At 36.3% G+C, this 19,097-nt stretch overlaps 1 protein-coding gene across 1 annotated transcript in view; it reads left to right on the forward strand.

Moving 5' to 3' along the window:
• LOC108911177 (collagen alpha-1(XI) chain-like) overlaps positions 1–19,097 on the forward strand; it is a 56,481-nt gene that overhangs the window by 35,852 nt on the left and 1,532 nt on the right. The window contains exons 4-23 of the mRNA XM_018716044.1: positions 3,705–3,861; positions 12,929–13,091; positions 13,563–13,809; positions 13,895–14,169; positions 14,224–14,448; positions 14,637–14,711; positions 14,780–14,890; positions 14,954–15,214; positions 15,273–15,470; positions 15,518–15,823; positions 15,896–16,057; positions 16,114–16,365; positions 16,449–16,700; positions 16,753–17,076; positions 17,132–17,339; positions 17,651–17,820; positions 17,873–18,142; positions 18,237–18,398; positions 18,505–18,720; positions 18,777–19,024. Of these exons, the coding sequence (XP_018571560.1) occupies positions 3,705–3,861; positions 12,929–13,091; positions 13,563–13,809; positions 13,895–14,169; positions 14,224–14,448; positions 14,637–14,711; positions 14,780–14,890; positions 14,954–15,214; positions 15,273–15,470; positions 15,518–15,823; positions 15,896–16,057; positions 16,114–16,365; positions 16,449–16,700; positions 16,753–17,076; positions 17,132–17,339; positions 17,651–17,820; positions 17,873–18,142; positions 18,237–18,398; positions 18,505–18,720; positions 18,777–19,024 (4,282 nt within the window). The remainder of the gene's footprint in view (positions 1–3,704; positions 3,862–12,928; positions 13,092–13,562; positions 13,810–13,894; positions 14,170–14,223; positions 14,449–14,636; positions 14,712–14,779; positions 14,891–14,953; positions 15,215–15,272; positions 15,471–15,517; positions 15,824–15,895; positions 16,058–16,113; positions 16,366–16,448; positions 16,701–16,752; positions 17,077–17,131; positions 17,340–17,650; positions 17,821–17,872; positions 18,143–18,236; positions 18,399–18,504; positions 18,721–18,776; positions 19,025–19,097) is intronic.

Genomic DNA, 19,097 nt, shown 5'->3' on the forward strand with positions numbered 1-19,097 from the left:
AGATAATAAATATTCCTCCCTTCGTCACGGAATTTTCTAATTGATCTTAAGTAGGATCTTCGCCAACAAATAATTTCATCTTTATCGATAAGAACTGACTTCCTGTTCTGCTTTTCCCAGCAAAAATTCAACTCTCGTAAGACGGCCCATAATTTGCTTCTACTGATTTTTGGCAAATCGTTGTCCTCTGAAAGTTCACTTAAAATTTTGTTTAGCGTTGGTATTTCTTTTTTAAAAAAAAATGAGTGTATTTTTCTGCGAATGACATTTTTGAAGAAATCATCTATAACGACTTTTGACCTCCCTGTAGATGATTTTGGGGGATTTACAGTATCTTGTTCATTTTTTGCTTCCTTTAAAAGTCTGTAGATAGTCGATTTTCCAATCCCTGTCATTTTTGTTAGCATTAGTGTTACCCGATAATTACCTGAAACGAAATATTACCACGCCCATGGCCGGTTCTTATCTCGGGGTTTTATTACTCCCTTTCATTTCCAAACAGACTATAATTCTTCGTCTGCGTCGAAAAAAAGATCCTTTATTGTTGTAAGCGAATATTTAGGCTGTTCTAATTTCACTATAAATGTTTACAACAATAAATAAAATTACTTTCGTTAAAGAACCTCATTACTTACATATTAATTCTTAGATCATTTATGTCTTAAGTCTTTATAGTGTCTTAAAATATTGATGACAATTTGTTGTTCTACTAAAGAATTCTAACATCGACGATCAATACGGTCAATCCAAAGCTCCATTTTAATAAATTATTTCCTTACGACCCTATTTTTTTTCAAACCAAATGAACAACTAATTAATCCCCTCCACTAAATCCACCCTTCCGGTTCACGTATAGCCCCCAACCCTTTCAAAGGGGTTTTACATAACGGCAGTTTTCTTCCCCAGGTCACTGACCTTTGCACGATATAAATCTTTCACGTGATACCAGGTAGTAGACTGAAAATAGCAAATGCGCTTACAACAATACCCCTCTTATTACCCTTCCAAATTGGAATGAGGGTTTTTTATAAACAAAACAAAGCTAGTATTAACAGGATTCTAGATTCCAATCTAGATATCGTTTTTTTTAAATGTTCAGTTATTTTCCTACGAAGTAGATGAATATAGTTGCAAGATAAAAAAAGATTCGTGACACATCCCATTTTCTGTATTTTTTTCGATAATTTTGTAAATTTGACGCTTTCAAAGGATTATTCTTTTAGTTTTTAGGTCTACTACTCGATTGGTACATTTTCATAATTTAGAATTTTTAAATTAAAACACTTTTTTCTCCAACCGTCACAAAAGTATGATATTTTTTTACTGTCAGAAGTCTCTAAGGTTGACATTTTCCTTAATGAGAAAAAAAATGGCATCTTAGCAACAAAAGTATTCACTTTTAATCAAACAATTAAAATAACTTGACATTTGTTAACTTGCTTGTCAAATTATTGTTAATCTGTAATACTTTTTGCTGAAAATTTAAATAAAAATGCCTGGGGATCGTTTAAATTATATTTATGAGGATTATTTTAATTTGTTTGTTATTTATGGAAAGAAGCAGCAGACTCTACATATTCTTGAAATTACTTTGTCACATTTTCCATAAATAATAAACACATTAGGATAATCCTCATTAGCAGAAGTAGGTATCCATGACTACATCGATAATGAATGAAATTCTGATTAATTTCAAAGCACAAATTAATAATTAAATGGTGAATTTTGATTGGAGAAAAAATAGCATGTTTTATTCGGATTAAATGTGCCTTTTTTGTCTGACAATTTGCTTGCCACAAAAGTAACACTTTTAATTCTAATATAACCATATTAGTCCGGTTAAATTAGTCATAAAAATGGTGGTCAAATAACGAAAATTCCGATAGAGCTAAATTTTGGTGGAGACCTTGGGTACACCATTAGAAATAAAATGTCAAAAGTCCCCACAGATCCCATGTGTGCTAAAAAAGTTATTCGGGGTCAAAGGTCAAAATTTGAGGATTTTTGGATTTTTTTCGAAAGCGGTAAGTTTTATCAAAAAAGTAGTTCTGACAAAAATTATAGATCTTACAATTATCTACAAAAATGGTCCTTATACTTTTTTCCTAAGAATCACCATTCCTGAGATTTGGCGATTCTAAAAGTTGAAGGAGTCACGTTTTACATGATATGTACATATATGCCACGTATATACATAGTCAGGCATTTAATACAAGTAAAAATGCCTATTTGTGTCTCTTATATGTATAAACTATACGATTCTGATACACTCAAAAGAAACTCAGTCCCTTAGTCAATCCCCTCTACCCGCATGGCTTTGAATAACATCTGGCTACTCTATTGTAAAAACTTTTGTAAAACATACACGAAACAAGAAACAAGTACAACTATCTTGTATCGAGTATACTATCAAGTTCAGACATGGCTAGGTAATTAACTGAACCCAAAAGACTGGGGTTGGAAATTAATAGATAATGCTTTGGAACCAATTCAAACTTTACTCCCACCTGCTCCGGAAAAACTCCTAAACACTACTTTTTGCAATTTCAAAAAAGGTTGTAGTGCTAAAAGTGGCTGTAGTGCGTAGGGTTACTGTGTTCTCCAGCGTGTACTAATTGCCAAAGCCAGTCTTGCTCAAATGTCCAATTGAATACAACAGACATGACTGTTGAAGTCGACTTTGAAGAGTATGAATCAGATTAAAATATCAAAAGAAATTAGCAAGTACAATTAAAGTCAATAACCAATATCAATATCAATAATCATCATGCAGTTAAAAGAGTATTGTCCCTGAAAATTCCGTCATAACAGTTCGTGGAGTAGGCCTACCGGGGAAACCATGTTAAAAAAACCCGNTCTTCCATTTTTGTCTAAAACGAATAGTTGCTAAGTTGTCGACGAGAAATCCAAGAAAAAAATGATTTTTTTTGCTATTTTTTTATACTTTTTTGCAATAACAATTAAGCCCACGTTTTTTTTATTTGCATAGAAATATTACCAATTCTGATGTTATTTAGAAGACGTTAAAGCAAAAATCTCCGATCATATGCGTTTTACCCAACCCGAAACAAGTACCGCCTGGACTATTTCACAAAACCAGTAAAACGACGTAAGCGTTTTATAAAACTACTGATAATGCTTCAGCCAAATGTTTTTCTCCATAGAAAAGATATAACTTACTGTACGAACGCATTTCTGGTAATACATAGGCTCGTCGTTTATGCACTGAAACTTAAAATACAGGAAAAATAAGGTTTAAAATGAAATGATTCATCCCTGTAGCTACTGTTTGTTTATTATGAAACTTTTTTTGTCTTTTATTTAGTCAGGTGGGGAAGGAAAGGTAATTTTGTTCAAAGAACGCCTCAACTGCTTCTACTTGAGTAAAATTAAAAGAACGAAGCTGATGAAAAAAGTGTTGTGTGACAAAATCCTGTCTAAAATTAAAACGCCCTTAAATTTAGTTAATTCTTTACGAGTTCGTATTTAAGGACCTAATTAATTATTTTAATATCTTGTTTATTACATTTTTTTTCAAATTGGAACAACGTTTGTAATTAAAAAGTAATATCTTGGTCGACGACTAGAATACAAAGAAGATGTTGAGGAAATTTTATTTTTTATTTGTCTTTGAAACAGACAAAAGAAAGTGACAAGTGACATGTCTTTCAGAAGAAGAATTCACAATTCGTGACTTTTTTTAGGTCAAGTTTACCCCCTTTTTACATTATACAGTGAAGAAGGAGACGAACAACTTTCCATAAGCGTTGGGAGAGATGTGAATATATACTACGAAGACGTTGAAGAGATGCCCTTGGAGAACAACCATATAGAATTTAACGTTTCTTTGGACGATGGGGAGTAAGTATTTGCTACCACATACACGAAATATTAGGATTAGAAATTGAAACTAACAAATCTAACAAATTACCACAATGTTCAAGTAAATGTCGCTATACAAGATACGTTTGTAGTAAAAATTATACTACTTTTCCCAGCAAAAATTCAACTCTCGTAAGACGGCCCATAATTTGCTTCTACTGATTTTTGGCAAATCGTTGTCCTCTGAAAGTTCACTTAAAATTTTGTTTAGCGTTGGTATTTCTTTTTTAAAATAAAATGAGTGTACTTTTCTGCGAATGACATTTTTGAAGAAATCATCTATAACGACTTTTGACCTCCCTGTAGATGATTTTGGGGGATTTACAGTATCTTGTTCATTTTTTGTTTCCTTTAAAAGTCTGTAGATAGTCGATTTTCCAATCCCTGTCATTTTTGTTAGCATTAGTGTTACCCGATAATTACCTGAAACGAAATATTACCACGCCCATGGCCGGTTCTTATCTCGGGGTTTTATTACTCCCTTTCATTTCCAAACAGACTATAATTCTTCGTCTGCGTCGAAAAAAAGATCCTTTATTGTTGTAAGCGAATATTTAGGCTGTTCTAATTTCACTATAAATGTTTACAACAATAAATAAAATTACTTTCGTTAAAGAACCTCATTACTTACATATTAATTCTTAGATCATTTATGTCTTAAGTCTTTATAGTGTCTTAAAATATTGATGACAATTTGTTGTTCTACTAAAGAATTCTAACATCGACGATCAATACGGTCAATCCAAAGCTCCATTTTAATAAATTATTTCCTTACGACCCTATTTTTTTTCAAACCAAATGAACAACTAATTAATCCCCTCCACTAAATCCACCCTTCCGGTTCACGTATAGCCCCCAACCCTTTCAAAGGGGTTTTACATAACGGCAGTTTTCTTCCCCAGGTCACTGACCTTTGCACGATATAAATCTTTCACGTGATACCAGGTAGTAGACTGAAAATAGCAAATGCGCTTACAACAATACCCCTCTTATTACCCTTCCAAATTGGAATGAGGGTTTTTTATAAACAAAACAAAGCTAGTATTAACAGGATTCTAGATTCCAATCTAGATATCGTTTTTTTTAAATGTTCAGTTATTTTCCTACGAAGTAGATGAATATAGTTGCAAGATAAAAAAAGATTCGTGACACATCCCATTTTCTGTATTTTTTCGATAATTTCTTAAATTTGGCACCTTCAAAGGATTATTCTTTTAGTTTTTAGGTCTATTACTCGATTGGTACATTTTCATAATTTAGAATTTTTAAATTAAAACACATTTTTCTCCAACCGTCACAAAACTATGACATTTTTTGACTGTCAGAAGTCTCTAAGGTTGACATTTTCCTTACTGAGAAAACTATTACTATTTCTATCTCTTTTGATCTTACTTGTCCTGTGGTAGTTTAAATCTCTTCACTCACTCATACTACACATATACTACAACATACGACTTCACTCGCGAAAAAAAGCCTAATGTATTCACTTTTAATCAAACAATTAAAATAACTTGACATTTGTGAAGTAAGTTGTCAAATTATTGTTACGTCTGTAATAGTTTTTACTGTAAATTTAAATAAAAATGCCGGGGGATCGTTTAAATTATATTTATGAGAATTATTTTAATTTGTTTGTTATTTATGGAGAAAAGCAGCAGACTCTCTACATGTTCTTGAAATTACTTTGTCACATTTTCCATAAATAATAAACATATTAGAATAATCCTCATTAGTAGAAGTACCCATGACAACATCGATAATGAATGAAATTCTGATTAATTCTAATAAATGATTAGACCGATCAAAATAACTCATTTAGAGGGAAAAAAAAGAAAATTGTTACCTGGACATTTATAAGAGGAAATGGTAAAGGGGCTTATAATAAACAAAAAAAAATTAAAGGCGTGAGCAGGGGCGGCGGAGGGTTGATTTGGTGGGTTAAAAAGTTATGAAAAATTGTATCATTGGGATTTACAGTGTCACTTTTTTCGCTCTATACAATGGCGTCAACATTTTTTTCGTCTTCGATGGGCCAACATCGGATTAATTTTTTTATATACGTCGCTGCTATTTTTATGACAAAATCTAAAGTCATTTTTAATTCTGAATTAGAGGATATTACCATTGTAATCGCTTAAAAAGTTTTTAGCTTGTTTTACCTATTATTTAAAATTTTTCCTGAGTACGGCTCTGAATGTTTTCAAAATATCTATTGGATGAAGTCATAACAGTATAAAAGTCAATACCGCACAATATCCAACAATTTTTTACTACTGTTAGCAATACTAATTAGAAATAATAAAATATTTCATAAATTCGTATTATTTTTTTATTATTTACAATACAACTTTTTAAATTATGGTTTAAAAAAATTGTTGGATATTTTGTGCTGTATTGACTTTTATTCTCTCCTCTCACTGTCTCCTCCAATAGATACATGTATTTTAGCGTTCAGAGGCGTACTCAGGAAAAATATTTTTAATGATAGGTAAAAACTTTTTTAAGCGATTACAATAGTAATATCATCTAATACACAATTAAAAATTACTAGATTTTGTCATAAAAATAGCAGCGATATATTTAGGTAAAAAAATTAATCTGATGATGGCCCGTCAAAGACGAAACGTCAGATTGCAAAAATGTTGACGCCATTGGATAGAGCGAAAAAAATGGCAATGTAAATATGCAATTTATTTAAAATTCGTTTTCAAATAATGCCAGAAAAAAATAAAAACGATTTTGCAAAATTTCGGTTTTTCGAATTTTGCGTCAACAGTAGACTGCAGTTAATACTTTGTATTGCTGAAATCTCAAATCACCCTGAGATAATTTATCATTTGTGCATTTGTAATTCTATTTAGATGTTTATAGCAATACTGTACAAAAATAAAGTTTTGGGTCAAACAATGAGATACGGTTTTTTTTTCCGTAGAATTGAGTTGAATCAGTTTTTGAATGATTTTTAATTTAAACAAATTATCAACAATAACTGAGTCATTTTTTATTTTTTTTTGCATTTTTGAGCATGTTTTTGAAATGTTACTACAGATTTTTTATTTCACCAAAAAGTATATGTCAAAACGAAAAAAATTATTACTGGCAGAACTCTGTACGATGATTTTTTTTTATGTAGAATTTTTCTTTGAAAAAAAAGTGTTTCAGGCCGAAAAAAATGAACATCTCAGAGACTTCTTGATTTTTTTATCTAAAAAAATTTGAGGTTATTTAAGACTGAGAAAGGTATACTTTCACCACATTTCGTCAAAATTAAATTATTTTTGCGGAAATGAGAAATAAAAAACGAAAAATCAGAAAAAAACTGTTTTTCGCATTTTTCTCGGAAATTTTGAGGTTATATTAAAAAGTGACCTCTACAAAAGTTGTAGATAATGCAAAATCTACAACTTTTGTATTAGATACTTCTTTGTTTGACGTCAACTTTCGCCAGAAATCCCAATAGTACAATTTTTCATAACTTTTCAACCCCCCAAATCAACCCTCCGCCGCCCCTGCTCAAGCATTTATTTTTTTTAGGTTTATTATAAGCCCTTTTACTATTTCCACTTATAAAAGTCCAGGTAACAATTTTTTTTTTCCATGTGTAACTTGGTTGGACTAGATGGGGAATTTCGGTTGGAGAAAAAATAGCATGTTTTATTCGGATTAAATGTGTCCTTTTTTGTCTGGCCACAAAAGTAACACTTTTAATCCTAATATAACCATATATTATTTCTATAAAATCTTATGAAATGAAGCAAACATTGGTTTTCAGTTATGTAAATGTATTTTGGATAGCGACATCTATACGAATATTGTTGTACTGAATTGGAAAAAATTGCGTTTCAAACACATACTTCTATCTAGAAGTATGTGGTTTCAAATCAAGCTAAACGAAATGTTGGTACCGCTTCCGGATCTGTTTAAAACATAAATCTGCCTTTTAGGCGACTTGATTCGATTACTTACGTATATTAAAGCAACTTTTACGGACGATCGCCCAACGATTTGAATTCGCTTATATTTTATTTAAGCAGCGCCTACTCCAATATATTTCGAAATAGAATTAATGTTAGCCTGAAGGGTTTAATTTTCATTAAGCTGACATATGGGTGATATTAATATACAGACATTTCTCTTCAAGTGTACATGCCAATTAGCTAATAGGTACGGGAGTACCCTCACGTCGTTATGTATGTCTCTAATGTATCACGAAACGCCTCAAGAAAAATGGACTACCTCCTCTAAGCAAACTTGTGTCGCACCTAGGAAACACGGGGTGTTCTGTTCGATACACGATTTATTTCAGTTTTATTTATCACCCCAAATCTTTTAAAATATACTGACCCTTATCGCGCTTTCTCTACTTCTTTTTTTTTCAGTCACAGTAACCGATTAATTTGTTTTTTTTCAAACTGCCCTTTACAGTTTTCAGTTTGGAAAATCGCCAAAAATTGGGTTACAAAACATTACTTTTTAGGGAATTTTCTTGGGGTCTTTAAATTGGTTATAGGACGTTCATACTTGGCTCAAGAAAAGTTCATGTTATGTAGAATTATCACACCAAATTTCATCAAAATCGGTTCGATAGATTTTGCATAATAATTTTGCCATCCAGATTTTGAAAAAAAAATTGCAAATTTTCAAAATTTTGCACAGCAAAAACCAATGCCCTTAGATACTTGAAAATTTAATTACATATAGAAGGGCTCTTAAAGCTTTCAAACGCTTTTTGAAAAATTCGAATCCGTCAATTAGGAGAGCTCTGGTACTTGTTTAAACATTGGTCGAATTTTTGTACTTATGAACAATTAGAATAACTTTGTGAATATTCAATCAAATCACATTTTTTAAAGCAGGTTTTAAAAGTTATTGGAAAGACGCTTCTTTTAAATAAAAAACAAATCGATTAGTCAATTAGTTACATAGTTATAGTCGATCAAAGTTAACCGTCATTTACACTAAATGTATTGGGACATCCGAGCTAATTTTTCGAAAAATAACTTTGGTATTCCGAGTAATTACCAGGTCTAAGTTTGCAATACTTTTCTTTATTGGCAAGCTACTTTAAAACGTGTTTAAAGTTATTTATGCAAGCGAGAAATTAACAAATATCAAAAACAAATTTATGTAAATTTTCTAAAATTGTTTAAAACAATAATTATTTTCAAAATATGTCGAAATTAGTAATATAATGAGTTAATTTCTCATTTACTTATATTTTAAATAATAAATAATATAACTAACTGTTATTGGTACATTGTATATAACAACAGTTGTTTGAATATCATAAAGGCCTTTTCAGAAGCAACAACCGTTTGTCAGGAACTTCCTTTTAAATTTCCTGAAAAAAAATATGTATATTCGACTGTCTTAAGTTCCTTTTCGGTAGAATGATTGATAGTCCGTACGGAGAAAATATTCTTTCGATATCCGCAGCACATTAGTTTTAATGCGAAACTGTTATAGAAATGTCACCCAAATTGTAGATCAATTTTTNTAATTTGATTGAATAATCACAGTTATTCTAATTGTTTGTAAGTACAAAAATTCGACCAATGTTTAAACAAGCGTCAGAGCTCTCATAATTGGATTCGAATTCGGATTCAAAAAGCGTTTGAGAGCTTGAGAGCCCTTCTATATGTGATTGAATTTTCAAGGATCTAAGGGCCTTGGTTTTTGCTGTACAAAATTTTGAAAATTTGTAGTAATTTTTTTTTCAAAATCTGGATTGCAAAATTATTATGCAAAATCTATAAAACCGATTTTGATAAAATTTAATGTGTTGATTCTACACATGATGTTTTCTTGAGCCAAGTATGAAGGTCCTGTACCTAATTTAAAGACCCCAAAAAAATTCCCTAAAAAGTAATGTTTTTAACCCCATTTTTGGCGATTTTTTCAATTTTTACAATAATAATGATTCATTCGATTTGTAACTAGTCATATTTTGAAAAATTTTATTACAAACATTTTTTTCTTCTTCCATTTTCACCTAAACTCAACTCTTGAAAAGATACATAATTAAATAGGAAGAGAAATATGATATTTTTTTAACATATTGTGCCGCCAAAATCATTCATTTCTAGTGATATTTAAAAGCCAAAAAGCCCAAAATCTCCGTGGATATATGATTCACCCAAACCAAAACAGAAATTGCCTAGTCTATTATTTTTAAAATTAATCATCTGCCAATCTTTTGGATCCACATTGTGCAGTTTTAGAAAAGATTGGATTATATTCAATGCGACTGTCAGGTTTCCCAAAACATTCCTTGTAACTGTTTTGCTGAGGAGTTGTTTTTTTTTATAATTTTCACAATTTCTCCTCTTCACATTGAGAGCGAATCTTCCAAAATGTTCGTTAATTGCTCTACAGTCAAAGACTCGTCTCTGGAGTCGTCTGTTCTATATGCATTTTCCTTTCAACTGCAGAACTTGATAAATTGTTTTCATATGCTTGTTTCCGAGTTTTTGGTATTTTAAGTTTTAAGTTTTGAACTTCTTTTTGAATTACTGATTGTTTTTTATCAAAACGAAACAATTAATGTCTACTCCAGTCGAATTAAAGTTTAAAAAAATTATAAGTGGGTAGTCATTTTATTGCCCCTTATGACGGAAGGGGAAGCGTATATGTAGAATGATAATATCAAAAAAGTGACTCGAAAGAAGTGACGCCAAGTTGGCAAATTGCAACTATAAGTGGAAAATTAGTCATTTTATGTTGTAGGCAATTATATTATGTACCTACCTACAATTTAAAGTATCTGACGTCATATTTCACCAATTTGTTAACTGTAAAATAAATAATGAACGCGGAAAAATCAGTTTTCGAAAATTGGGCATTATTATATTATTGCAAAAGACGATAAATCTCGATGAAATTTATGGAGAAGACGGTCAATCCAAAGGCCAACATGTGTGAAAAAGGCCGATTCGATTGACCGTGAAATAGTTACTCCAGGTATTTGTTAATTAATTTCGTTCGTTTTTTTGCAACTAATTGTTTAATTACTAAACGTTAATTTTAGAAGGTAATATCTTTGACATAGGTTCTAATTGATCCAAAGAAATGTATCGAAAAAGAAAAATTTCAAAAAGTTGAAATTAAGTAGCCTTTTACAACTAACAAAGTAGGACCTGCAAACGAATTGTCCCAAAGTCAGGCAAAAGCTGCTCGGGAATTCGCTCTTTTTGCATTAAATAGAGCTTATTTTTACGGTAATTAAAAAAAAGAGAAACCACCTACTTGTCTTACCAAATACCATACGTGCTTTTAAGTCATTTCGTTGAAATGTTTTCTCGTCTTCGACTGATTAATTTTTGAAATATTTGTGAAAAAATTTCCAGATTAGGAAATACAAGTAATATTATAAAAAAAATAACTAATTGTTATCCATATACACTGAGTATTGGTACATTCAATATATCAACAATCGTTTGAATACCATAAAGGCCTTTTCAGAACCAACGACAGTTTGTGTCAGGAACTTCCTTTTAAATTTCTCGAAAAAAAATATGTATATTCGACTGTCTTAAGTTCCTTTTCGGTAGAATGATTGATAGTCCGTACGGAGAAAATATTCTTTCGATATCCGCAGCACATTAGTTTTAATGCGAAACTGTTATAGAAATGTCACCCAAATTGTAGATCAATTTTTCATTGAGTTAAATATGTATTTAACTTTTTAACAATTCCATAGAAAAAATCAGGATATAAAACCAGAACTGTGCCATCAAAGAACAGGAATAGAATAAAACGAGGTTGTTTATTGATAAAATCGACGAAAATAGAAAAATGTCGACTTTATTTAAGCTAAATTTTAAACGAAAAAAAAAAAGAAAGATTAATAAATGGACTTTTTTTACGACTGTAGGTGTGTACTGTAACACAAAACATATTTAAGAAAATATACCTATTGTTGTAAAAAGACCTATCCTGGAATATACAGGGTGTTCCCTTTTTAAACGCTTTTAATTTGAACAATAAAGTTCATTTGAACATAGGTCCTAACCGAGATACAGGGTGTTGAATTTATTATTTTTATTTTCACTTTTTTCGTGATATCTAAAAAGCAGTACTAATGAAACCAGATGTCTTGTGGGACATAATACTCGTATGTCCTTTAAAAATGACCTACAAATGATTCGCAACAACCACTACTAGAGTTCCTTTTAAAATAGAAACTTTCCTTTTTTGAAATTTCATGACGATTAGCGTAAAACCCTTTTAGTACATACATTTGGCCATGAAAATTGAATAATTCCAAATATTTCGAATTTTCACCACCAAGAACGGCGGTGACAACAATAATTTTAACATTAAAGCGATGTTTCGCACTGTATTAGCTATGTCCTGTCCACATTTGATTAGTCTCTCGGTTTCGAAAATACAATACCTAGGTATGTTCCAAATATTTCAAATTTTCATCACCAAGAACGGCGGTGTCAACATTTTTAACATTAAGGCTATGTTTCGCAATGTATTAGTTATGTCCTGTCCAAATTTGGTTAGTGCAACTCTTATTTTGTCAATCAACGTGTAATAACATTTGGGCCCGTCTTATCCAGTTTCTACAAACTAACACAAATGTTGTCTTGCTTCACAATATATTAAAATATATCCATCCACTCCCCGTTGTTATACCACCTACATGTAAGCCATTTTTGACATTTGAAAAATTAATGTAAACACTATTGCAAAAACGTTAATACTAAAATCGGATTTCAGTATTCGGAATCGTTTGGGACAGCACACAACGCTAGAGACTACAGTAAGGCGTAAAAATTGTGATGGTTGTAGTGAATAAATAGTTTGTAGGTCATTTTTAAAGAGCATTATATCGCCACAAGACATAACCAATTTGGTTTCGTTAATATTTGCTGTTTTTTTTAGAAAACACGAAGGTAAAAATAATAATCCTGTACCACTTACGCTCATATGAACTTTTTTTGTTCAAAATCAAGTCCTCTTATCAACTACTAAAGTTAGTACATTTAAAAATGGAACACCCTGTATTTTAATTTATTTATTTCTTTCTCTATTTCAGATGGCACCGTCTGGCCTTTAGTTTCAAAGGAGACTCAGTCACACTGATCCACGACTGCCTCAATACCATCACGAGGTCCTTGTTAAGGGGCTTCACATCAAAACTGAGCACGTCTGGAATTATGAATATTGGATATCAATTAGCAGACGAGGGGTTTTATAGCGTAAGTGTATAGAAAGGAGTAAAGGTCGCCTACGTTACAGAGGAAATATTAATGTGCAATCAGAAAGCTAATTGTCGAACGAAAGTAATACGCGGGTCGTTTCAGAAAAACTGAATATTAATATGCCGTCTACTTTTCACATAAGAGTATAGCCATATTTTTTTCTACGACTGTACAGGGTATTTCATTGTGTATTTATTTATTGTAAAGTAAAATCAAATCATTGGTTCATATACTTTAACCATGCTATGCAAAACTATGTAAAGGATGGCCACGAGGGAATAGAAATTTTTCTGATCGGTCGCGGAATTTTGGAAATATAACTTAAAGAATTTATTAATTTTCAGCTCTTGATGTATATTAAAAATAAATATGTTTTCACAAATAATTCGAGAAATTTAGCCAGAATACATTTATAAAAATCTCTGTGAGACTTTCCTAAACGGTCATTCCGTATAATAATTTCTCTAGGGAGATGTCCAAATGCTAAAAATCGCCCCCACCCCCGACGAAGCTTACGAAATGTGTTCTAAACACTCTCCAGACTGTGATGTTGTTCATGGTACGATCAGCAACACCTTCTACAGAGGCGGAAACGGGTCGATCAGCAGTGGAGGTTCCTACCGCTGGACGTCTAGCAATTCTAGCAACTTTAGGGGAAGTAGCAGCGGCAACAGCTTCAGCGCTAGCTCTGGAGGAGACGTCATTCAAGCAGGAGGTATTGCTTGACTTTGTCTATTGCTTGTTTGTCAGTAAAATTCTTTAGAAGGTCTTAAAGAATGATATAAACTAATGCTTTGTAGATCTCGAGGGTTTAAACAAGTTGGTCACGGAGACACCTCGACGAAGCTTCAGCATCAGTGGAGGAAGCTCTGAAGGAGGTTCAATAGGCATAGAACATGGCACTTACGGTCAAGACCGCGTAGGAGGAAATAGTGTCATAAACGGAACAGATGAAGTCGAAGTAGGCAGTAACTTGGACTTGGCAGGTGATTCTCTAGTAGGTCCTGATTTTAACTACCCTCTCTTTAGCAATGAGACAGTGGAAGTAACTACTTTTTTCCCCGATTATGGAGAGGTGAGATTAATCCAAAAGATAAAGGTGGAATATTGCATAAATTAAGTGTTTTAGCCAGATGAGACCAACGGAGACTATGATAGTTTACCAACAGGCCCAGACAGCGAACAAGGTGGGTATCCTTCTTACAACGGCATCAGGGGACCACCAGGACCTAGAGGATATCCCGGACCGCCTGGACCTTCAGGGTTTCCAGGTGCTAAAGGCGACTCCGGAAGAGATGGATTAGCTGGAACTGGAGGCATTCCTGGCCCACCTGGACACGTTTTTATGATACCAGTAAGCTCGAAGGCAACAAATTAACTATATTAATATGTATATCTTATACTACATCAGGAAAGGGATATATTTATCCCTTTCCTTCTTTGTCAGGTCGTAATTATATTTTTTTTCTGTTGTTAAGTCTTTTAACTTTGATTTATTTCGCATAACTTTCACCGTATCATTCTCGTTTTCTTATTCACCAGATAAACGCTCAAGGGAATGAAAAGGGCCCGGATCAACAAGCCGAAACGTTCAGACACATGCTGTCGCAACACATGGTAATGATGTTCAACCTCAAAATGCGTATTTTAAAAATCTAATTTAGCTATTTCAAACTATGTTAAAGATGGCGATGAGGGGCATAGAAGGACCCATGGGCCTCACCGGAATTCCCGGGCCTCCAGGACACACGGGTCCTGAAGGAACTAAGGGAGAGCCGGGAGACAGTGGAGAACCGGTACGGAACCCCAACCTCTATTATGTATTAGGCCAAATCAAATATTATCGATACTTTCATTAGGGTTTACCGGGATTAAGAGGCATTGAAGGACCATCAGGACGTGAAGGGCGAAGAGGGCCAGACGGAAGAGACGGGGAGAGGGGTCTAACAGGACCTCCAGGTTCCAAAGGAGATCAGGGGCTGATTGGCCTTCCTGGATTGCCTGGAGAAAAAGGCGAGCGAGGAACTACAGGAAACCCAGGAGAGAAAGGTTTGCCAGGACATGACGGCATGCAAGGAGAAGAAGGTGCCCCAGGTTTGCCCGGACTTCCTGGAGAAATGGTACATTGCTGCCGTGTCTATAGAAATATTTTTTAATAAAATTAATTCATCAACATAGGGACCTAGAGGATTTACAGGCCCTAGAGGAATTCCTGGATTTCCAGGCGCTCCAGGAATTCCTGGAGTAGAAGGACCTCCGGGAAATAAAGGTCATCCTGGCCCTATAGGACAACCTGGTCAGCCAGGGCAAACGGGGCCTCCAGGTGCAGTGGGGCCTCCAGGACCCCAAGGGCTATTAGGACCACCTGGAGTTATGGTAAATACTAATGACTACTTTACAAAAAGATAATTTTTTGGCACTAGGGTCCTCGTGGGAAATCCGGAGTTCCGGGCCTGCCCGGAGCCGAGGGGCTTCCAGGTGTCAATGGCAATCCTGGAACGCCGGGTTCAAAAGGAGAACAAGGTTTGCCAGGGCCTCAGGGATCGATAGGATTCCCTGGTGGTCGAGGAGTTAAAGGGGATGAAGGAAAGAGAGGACTTGTCGGTGAAAAAGGTGATAAGGGCGACAGAGGATTGGAAGGGGAAAAGGGAGAGGCTGGCGGAAAGGGAGACACCGGCCCGGAAGGACCGCAGGGTACTGCTGGGTTGGAAGGACCTGAAGGTCCAAAAGTATGTAAAATATTTAAATTTTTGTATCTACAGGGCATCCTTTTATCCTATGGTTATTTTATCTATATTCAGGGCTTTGATGGTCCTAGAGGAGAAACAGGCCAAGTGGGTCCACCTGGTGAGAAGGGTAAAGATGGGATACAAGGTTTTGCAGGATATCCGGGAACTCAAGGTGATAAAGGAGACAAAGGGGCAACTGGTAGACTAGGACCAGCTGGAGATAAAGGAGAAAGGGTATATTCATTCAAATATGAATTTATTTATTAATTAACACTAACACTTTTTCCTAGGGCCATCCAGGAGTACCTGGTGAAAGAGGAGAAACAGGACCTCGAGGTTTTAGAGGTACGAGAGGTCGACGGGGTTCTGAAGGACTACCAGGCCCCAAAGGAGACACCGGGCAACCTGGTCCTCCAGGATCTCAAGGAGAAGTCGGCCCTCCGGGTCCAGAAGGCGGAAGGGGATTCAATGGGCCCCCAGGATCTCCCGGTCCAAGTGGTAAAGATGGGGCGTCTGGCTTACCAGGGGAAAGAGGACCACCAGTAAGTAATAAAGATATTTTTATTTGGTCTTGTTCCAATTTAAAACAGATTGAGATTAAAATATATTCAATGCCCATTTCTAGGGAGAACCGGGTAAAGCAGGTCCTTCTGGCCCCCCTGGAGTTATCGGACCGCAAGGCCCTGCTGGAGAACTAGGACCAATAGGAGAACCTGGAACACCAGGATCTCCAGGTACTCCTGGAGAACCAGGACTCCCAGGCGACGCAGGGAAAGAAGGACCACCCGGACCCGTTGGACCGGCTGGAAGGCCGGGTCCTCCTGGACCCACAGGACTTCCAGGATTCCCTGGGGAAAGAGGCCACAACGGACTACCGGTAAAATTTAGAAAAAGTGGTTAAATTTTCTTCAAGTATTTTTTATTTATAGGGCATGCCAGGGTTGAAAGGAGACACTGGTCCCATGGGCCCATCAGGTGTAGCAGGTGACAAAGGTCAGCAAGGTGAACCTGGAAAAGACGGTCTTCCAGGTCCCGAAGGTCGAAAGGGGCCACCAGGACCACCTGGCCCTGGCGGCGCCAAAGGAGAGTTGGGAGAACCAGGGCCTCCTGGAGTTGCTGGCAGAGGCGGCTTGCCAGGACTGAGAGGATTACCAGGAGCTCCTGGGCCGATTGGGCCTCCGGGAGAAGACGGAGATAAAGGAGACGTTGGCCCTCCTGGCGAGAAGGGATTCAAAGGGGCACAAGGAGAACCAGTAAGATGACCATTGAAAGGGGCAGATCAGTTTCTATTAAATTATACAATTGTAGGGTCCTGTGGGCAGTCCGGGTCTTCAAGGACTCCGTGGGGAACCTGGAGCGATAGGTCCTCCAGGTGAACGCGGTCCACCAGGAGAAATGGGTAGACACGGTCGCAAGGGAGAAGGCGGGCCGTCAGGATTACCAGGACCAGCTGGGCCAGCGGGACCTCAAGGATTGCCGGGACCGCCAGGTGCCAAAGGAGAAGTAGGGGACATTGGTAGGTCTTGTTGTTGGATAGGTTACTGTAATTGAGAGCAACGGCATGCATTGTTTCACAATGAAGACACACAAACACACCCTACCGTCATTATACACCGACATAAATATCTTTTCATTTCATTAAATACTAGTTTAAAATTAGCCAGAGGTCATTGACACTGAAATTCACAAACTGAACACAGCGCTTCAAAAAAATAGCTTCTTAAAGTTAAAATGTTCTATTTAACTCTGGTTGATACTTATGGGACACATTTTGTTGTTTGCTTATTAAACTTAACTCTTAATAAATATTTATTCGTTGTTTACTAGGTCAGAAGGGTCCATTGGGACCTGCAGGTTCGCCTGGGGAACCTGGACCTAGGGGGCCAAAGGGCGTCGAAGGACCACCAGGGTTAACAGGACCTGAAGGGCAACAAGGATCTAAAGGCGATGATGGGCCACCTGGACCTATCGGACCGCCAGGAAATGACGGAAAAAATGTAAGAGAACTACTGCTGCAAAGAAATAAAACATAGCCTTTATTTTTTTTAGGGTGAACGTGGTCCAACAGGTCAGAAAGGCGAAGAAGGCAAAGCGGGTGTTCAAGGTCCTCCAGGACCGAGAGGGGGTCCAGGTCCCGAAGGATCCAAAGGAGCAGCGGGTCCACCGGGATTCCCAGGACCTCCTGGGGAACCAGGTCTAACGGGCTCGAAGGGCGAACCGGGAAAAGACGGAGAAGAAGGGAAACAGGGAGAACCAGGGCAGCCGGGAGACCAAGGTGTTCAGGGACCCATTGGGCCTGTCGGACCTCCAGGAAAACCAGTATGTTCAAAATATGTTGCTTTTAATACCACAGATTGAACTGAACTACAAAAATATTTGTTATCTTTGTGTTGTATACTGCATACTCTAACAGGGTCCTGAAGGAGCTGCGGGAATGCAAGGAAATACTGGACTACCAGGGGAAAAAGGAGACAAAGGGCAGATTGGTGCACCTGGACTACAAGGATCTCCTGGTTCTCAAGGTGTTCCTGGACCTCAGGGACCACCTGGTCTAACAGGAGCACCTGGAGCAGGTGTAAGTTATTCAATTGTTATCTAAAAAAATGTGTTGAGGTTTACTTTTGAGTGATTGCTTGCCGCTTTGACACACATTGGATGTGATACATGTCTGTAACTTTTAGGGTGAAAGTGGTCCACCAGGTTCACCAGGTCTTCCAGGGTCTCAAGGAAAGATGGGGGAACCTGGTCCTCGAGGGCAAAAAGGAGATCGTGGTAGAAGAGGTCCAAAAGGCCACAGAGGAGAAATTGGCAACCCAGGTTTAAAGGGGGATGAAGGAGAAAGGGGTGAAAGGGGAGAAAAGGGAGATAGGGGACCCGAGGGTCCAAAGGGAAATACAGTAAGTGAATTTTGAAATAATGTATCGCCATATTATTAGAAAACTTTAATTTATAGGGTCCATCGGGTCCTGCCGGGCCCAAAGGCAACGACGGTCCCCCAGGTCTGCCAGGTTTAGAAGGACCGCCCGGCCCGAAAGGTTCCCTGGGTCAAGCTGGAGTGAAAGGAGAACCGGGACCTTTAGGTCCTCCAGGACCTCCCGGCGAAGCGGCTGAAATGCCCTTGATACCGCCAGAACTCCTAGTGCAAATGCAGAATCCAGATAAGGGGGTTACACGAGAGAGGAGAAGCCTCGAGGATTTGATGTATGTAAATTCAAGTTTCATTTGAAAATTACGATTGCAAAAATTCCATTGTAAGTGGTTACTTTTTTTCCAG

Source organism: Anoplophora glabripennis, unplaced genomic scaffold (assembly GCF_000390285.2).
Source record: "Anoplophora glabripennis isolate ALB-LARVAE unplaced genomic scaffold, Agla_2.0 scaffold559, whole genome shotgun sequence".
Taxonomy (NCBI): Eukaryota; Metazoa; Arthropoda; class Insecta; order Coleoptera; family Cerambycidae; genus Anoplophora; species Anoplophora glabripennis.